The sequence below is a fragment of the Sus scrofa genome, chromosome 17, assembly GCF_000003025.6.
Source record: "Sus scrofa isolate TJ Tabasco breed Duroc chromosome 17, Sscrofa11.1, whole genome shotgun sequence".
In the NCBI taxonomy this organism is placed as follows: Eukaryota; Metazoa; Chordata; class Mammalia; order Artiodactyla; family Suidae; genus Sus; species Sus scrofa.
In genome coordinates, this window is record NC_010459.5 from 41,315,761 (window position 1) to 41,321,760 (window position 6,000).

The 6,000-nt window shown below is 51.1% G+C and overlaps 1 protein-coding gene across 1 annotated transcript in view; it reads right to left on the reverse strand.

The window, feature by feature from the left end:
• KIAA1755 (KIAA1755 ortholog) overlaps positions 1-5,568 on the reverse strand; it is a 45,828-nt gene extending 40,260 nt beyond the window's left edge. The window contains exon 1 of the mRNA XM_021077677.1: positions 5,274-5,568. Coding sequence (XP_020933336.1) covers positions 5,274-5,276 — 3 coding nt within the window. The 5' untranslated portion in view covers positions 5,277-5,568. The remainder of the gene's footprint in view (positions 1-5,273) is intronic.

The following is a 6,000-nucleotide window of genomic DNA, read 5'->3' on the forward strand; positions in this document are numbered from 1 at the left end:
GTGGGTGTCAGGTTGTGACCACCCGGCTTAACCACCTAGGATGCTTCTCTTGAATTTCTCCAGGCTGCAGAGTCTAAATCCAGCATTTGATAACTCTGGCTGCCAGGAAGTTATTGCTCACATTCAACTAAAGCGTCTCCTGCTTTAAAGCCTTTTTAGTTTTGTGTGGGTAGAGGTATGAGTGAGAACTGGCTCCTTATTAAACAAAAATTGTTTTTGAGAAAGTGGGAAAACAACCCAGATGCAGCAAACTGAAAAGCAAGGGGAATCAGAGGACCCATGTGCAAGCCCAGCTTTGCTATGTATCATCTGTGAGACCTTGAGCAAGTCAGGTCACCTCTCTGGACCTTAGTTCTCAGTTCCTGTCCTTCCTGTCCCTTTTGTCTGTGCCCTGGCACTCACCATCTCCCACCCAAACCACATAAGGATAGCAACAATTATAACTAGAGCTTCTTCTGACTGAGCGAGTCTTCTGCGGCATACCTTATGCTAAGAATTTCTCATACCTTTTTTGTTTTTTCTCATCTTCCCAACAATTCTATGGGATGCGTATATTTATTCCCATTTCACAGATTAAGAAACTGAGCCCAAGGCTCTACTGCCAGTAAATGGTAGAGCTGGGGTTTGAACCTGCACACACACCTACCAGCTCTTCTGCCCTTTTCCTAGGCTCCCTGCCACTGGGCCAGGCTCCCCTTTGGCCACTACAATGGCCTTTCTAACACACAGACCCAACTGTGACCCTCCACTGCTCAACAACCTTAAGTAGCTTCCCATTACCTGCGCAACTCAGCCTGGCACCAGTGGCCCATCAGTCTACACCCAGCATACACTTCCTATGTCTAATGCCCTTTATACACCAGCTCAGGGCTTCTCGAGCACCCAGGCGCCTCATTCATGAGTTTTTCATGCTGTTCACCTAACCTAATTTATTGTTTCCTTAATATTAGTTATTTACTTCATATTTGCCTTTTTGTCAATTCTTTTTCTTTCTTTTTTTTTTTTTTTTTTGTCTTTTCTATGGCTGCACCCACAGCATATGGAGGTTCCCAGGCTAGGGGTCTAATTGGAGCTACAGCTGCTGGCCTACGCCACAGCCACAGCCATGCCAGATCCAAGCCGCATCTTTGACCTACACCACAGCTCATGGCAATGCTGGATCCTTAACCCACTGAACAAGGCCAGGGATTGAACCCACAACCTCATGGTTCCTAGTCGGATTTGTTAATCACTGAGCCACAACGGGAACTCCTGTCAATTCATTTTTAACTTAAATGTTTTACTATTGTATTTATGATCCTGTGTTTGCACTGTTTAAATCACTCCCTAATACAGATTAAGTTGAAAAGCTGTGGGAGTTCCCTGGTGGTCTAGTGGTTAGGACTCAGTGCTTTCACCACTGTGGCCTGGGTTGGATCCCTGGTCTGGGAACTCAGATCGTACATCAAGCTGTTGCACACTGTGGCCAAGAAAGAAAAAAATCTGCAAAATTAAAAAATGTTCATCTGAGTGCCATCCAAAGTCTCCCCTGCTAGGACCCATGGTGGGTCCCCCACTTTGGAAAGCACTGCCTGAAGTCCCCCACCTCCCTGCTCAGACTGGATGAGTTCCTTCCCACCCTTCAGAGCCCTGCTCGACCCGCATCTCTAACTTTTTCAGGACATATGTGCTTCCAGGCTAAGGGCACCCATTATACAGCACAGAATCCTCAGAGAGCAATCTCCCTTCCCCAGGGACTGCAAGCCCCCAAAGCAGGGACCAAGACCCTTACTCATCTCTGCGCTCCGGTCCTTTACACAGGGCCTGACACACAGCAGGTGCTTTGGGGGACCACCCTGAGGTAGGTACCTTGGCAATGTTGAATGAACTGAGTTGGACTCAACCAGCTCACAGGTGACCTACAAGATGACTGGGGAGGACATGAACTTGATGTGAAATTACGGTAAGAAAGTTATTCCAATTCTCTCCCAGTCCTCTCAATGACGCCAAAGAGAAAGTTCTGAGCCAGTGTATCTTGGACACCTCCCAGACACTTAGCAATCACTCCTTTTAAGAAAAAAAAAAAAAAAATGAGTTCCCTGGTAGCCTAGTGGTTAAGGACTCGGTATTGTCACTGCTGTGGCTCCGGTCGCTGCTGTGGTGCACGCTCAATGCTTGGCCTGGGAACTTCCCCATGCCATGGGTGCAGCCAAGGAAAAACACACAAACAAAAACAAAAAAAAAGAAAGAAAAAGAAAATAGTCCTTGGGTTTGGAATCGTCTGCATCCAACTTGATCCAGCCGGAATTTCTAACACAGATTTGCCTTCATTGTATATATTTTTACAGTTATTTTCTATTTATAACAATGAATACTGATTTTCCATGGTCATGAAATAAAATTTCCTATTTATATGTATTTTTCAGTTTATAAAGTAAGTTGATTTAAAGAAAAGTATTAAGCAATAATAGGTAGTAAATTTTGTAATTTCTTTATAATACCTTATCCAGGAAGTGAATATACAAAATTTTTTTTTTTGAAGGGCCGCACCCAGAGCATATGGAGGTTCCCAGGCTAAGGGTCGAACTGGAGCTATAGCCACTGGCCTGTGCCACAGTCATGGTAATGTGGGATCCAAGCCTTGTCTGCAACCTACACCTCAGCTCAGGGCAACGCCGCCAGATCCTTAACCCACTGAGCGAGGCCAGGGATCAAACCTAAGTCCTCATGGATACTAGTGGGGTTCGTTAACCACTGTGCCACAACAAGAACTCCCAAAAATTGTCATGATGATACTGAAATTTCAGAAATATGGGACTGGATAAACCCTAAGTCCCTATTATAATATGCTCTGACGATGGGCTATGCCAGAACACTAGATAGCCAGTCATCAAATCACCCTACAAAAATTACAACTTGGATGGCTGCCATGAAGGAGAGATATAAAGCATGATGAAGTGAAAGTCAGGGGAATCAGGAAAAGCTTTCCTGAGGAGGTGACATTTGGATGGAAATTTACGGGATGAATAGGAATTCATTAGAGGAAGGTGTTCCCCCTCCCCATCAGAAAGAGCATGTGCAAAGGTCCTGTGGCAGGAGGGAGCACAAGACATAAGAGGCCCTGACCTAAGGGCAGAGCGGCTGGTGTATAGAGGTGAGGCCAGAGGGATAGGCAGGTGACAACTTTTAACATTTAAAGACAAAGGTGGGAGGAAAATCTGTCCATCATTCCCACTCAGGAAAGAGATGTTCACCCTTCGAGAGGAGCCACCCAGTGCCTGACCCTCAATCTGAGGGGTGTGGGGTTCAGCGAGGAATTTCTGGATTCTAAAATTAATAACTGGGTCAAGTCTGAAATGAAGAAAAGTTTGGCAAACACCACTTGGTGCAGGTGGCTATGGGGTGGCCATGACAGCTGAATGCAGGTTCAGAATTCAGGCTGTCCTAACTGCCACTTCCTGGCAGAGTGACCTTGTGCATGTGTGTATACCTGCCCTGCGATGCACAGGTTTAGGAGCATGGCTTTGTGCTGTGCATGCAGGTGAATGCTCCTACTTTAATAATCTGGGAGACTCTGATGGGAAAAGCATCTTAGGGACTTGTTTAGAAATCAGTGATTTCAGAATTCACAAACCATTCTTCCTATCCTGGACTTGAGCTGCAACAGCCCCTAGCTAACCTAGCTCGTTTCAGACCGGCTCTTTCCAGTCCTGTTACTGTTGGTCCTGAAGTGAGTGATTTTGGTAAACAGACAAGACTGCTTGGTGTCTTGTCTGAGGTCAAACAGAGATTATGTCAGTAACCAAGGACCTCTCGAGTCCTGAGCTTCTAGCCTTGCACGGCTTGTCCCTATACTTGAGTACAATTTTGTTAGTATGTTATGCTGTTTCACATTACACCCTAAAGGCTCTAGAATTTAGCATTTTTAGTGAAATTTTAAGTGTTAATAAAAATAGCACTGGAGTTTCCGTCGTGGCGCAGTGGTTAACCAGTCCGACTAGGAACCATGAGGTTGAGGGTTCGATCCCTGGCCTTGCTCAGTGGGTTAAGGATCAGGCGTTGCCGTGAGCTGTGGTGTAGGTTGCAGACAAGGCTCAGATCCTGCGTTGCTGTGGCCGTGGTGTAGGCTGGCAGCTACGGTGCCGATTGGACCCCTAGCCTGGGAACCTCCATACGCCGCAGGAAGTGGCCCTAGAAAAGGCAAAAAGACAAAAAAAAAAAAAAAAAAGAAAAAAAAAGTATTATACCCTCCCCCCAAAAATAATAATAACCTGGGAGAACAGGTGGATAAGGCTCGTGTGAGTGAGGGCACATGTGTTTAGCTGTGTGTGTCACTGGGAGCCTGTTTTGAGGCTCTGCGTGTGTGTCTGTGAACATGTCTATAGAATTCTGTGTGTGCCCATTGTGAAAACCCACACAGATTCAACCTGTGGATCACAGTCAAAGGGGTAAAACCATAGCCAGGCCTCACAGCCCTTTCCCAAATCCCCACCACTCCTGTGACACCCCCCAGGGGCTCCTGGGCCTATCTGGAGCTGGGCTGGGATTCCCTGAAAGCAGACTTTTCTTTCATTCTCTGTTTCCAGATATTGGCGCAAACACATACACGTAGCACCCCAGTCTTCTTGGGGTGCAAGGCCAGGGAGCCATGGTGGGGGGGGGGTAGTACTTGCCCTCCCCCCCCCTCCCCCGCCCCAGGCAGACATCCCCACCCATTACCCATGGCGTCAGGACAATGTGCAGATCTGACTTTGCTGCCCTGAGTCTAAAGTGGCAACATCACCCCAAGTTTTGCCAAACGACTCCCTCTTCTCCACTCAGCACCCTCGACCCTGCTTGCTCTGTGCTGGCCGACTGGGCTGAGAGGGGACTTTAACTCCCCTCCCCATCCAAACCCCTATGGGTACAGTAGGCATACCTCCCCCTCAGCCCAAGTCTCAAATGCCACACCACCCCCAAGTCCGTCCAAGCTCCAGAGCTAGGATTCCAGCTCTGATCTGTGCTGTGGGACGGGCAGTGTTCAAGTTTACCAGCCATCCAGCCTGACTCCATCCACCTCACACATGGACGGATGGAGCCGGGAGAGAAAACTGCACCAGAGCTGGAGTCTTGCACTCTCCAGCCCACCCCTCCTAGTGGGGACCCTGAAGCACAGACCCCTGGCCAGGAACCGAGAGTTGCCTCAGCCGAAAAGGTAGGAATCTGTCCGCCCCCCACCCCCGACACCCCCCCCAAGGGCTGTGCTTCATCAAAAGGGGTCCGAGCAAGGTGGTCCAGGCCTTGGCAGGCGTTACCATGGTGACAGGGTGCAAGCGGCGGCTGCTTCTCTCCTGGGCACCGGCTCCGTGGGTCCCGCCCGGCGTCGCTCTGTCCTGCGCCGCCCCTGGCCCCGGCCTAGCCCTGGAGCCGACGGAGCGGGCTGGCTCAGGGCGCCAACTCTGGCCTCATCTCCAAGGGGAGCCAGGGAAACGGGGGTTGGGGGGGTGGCGAGGGGGGCGGGCGGAGGGAGACAGAGAAGAGAGGAGCGGAGACTGGGAACGAGGAGAGCCGGGGAGAGCCGCGGGCGGCGCAAGCCAGGCCACCGCCGAGCGCGGCCTCAGGGGCGGGGCGGGCGGGGCGGAGCTGCTCCCCGCGTGGGACCTGGCGGCCGACGGCGGCCCCTCGGAGCCGGCGCCTCGCCCCCGCCCCGCCCGCCCCGCGGCGCGTGATGAGAACCAGGCGCCCCCCTCCCGACCCTGGGCCGCGCCGGCTGCCAAGGGGAACTCGAGCCGGCCCGCTCCTCGCTCCTCCCTCCTCCCCCGCGCTCCGGCCTCCGGCCGTCTCATCTGGAAGCCGTCGCCCCGCGCCTCGCCCATTATACAGACTGGCAGAGTGAGGCTCCCGGCGGCGTGGCCCAGGCGCTGAATGAAGCCCAGACTGAGATCGGAGTCCGAGCTTGGGTCCAGTGTCTTGAGTCTCTTCCTTGTCCACGTGCCAGTCGGGGGATTCTGGCAAATCATGGCCTCTCCTAAGCCTGTTTCC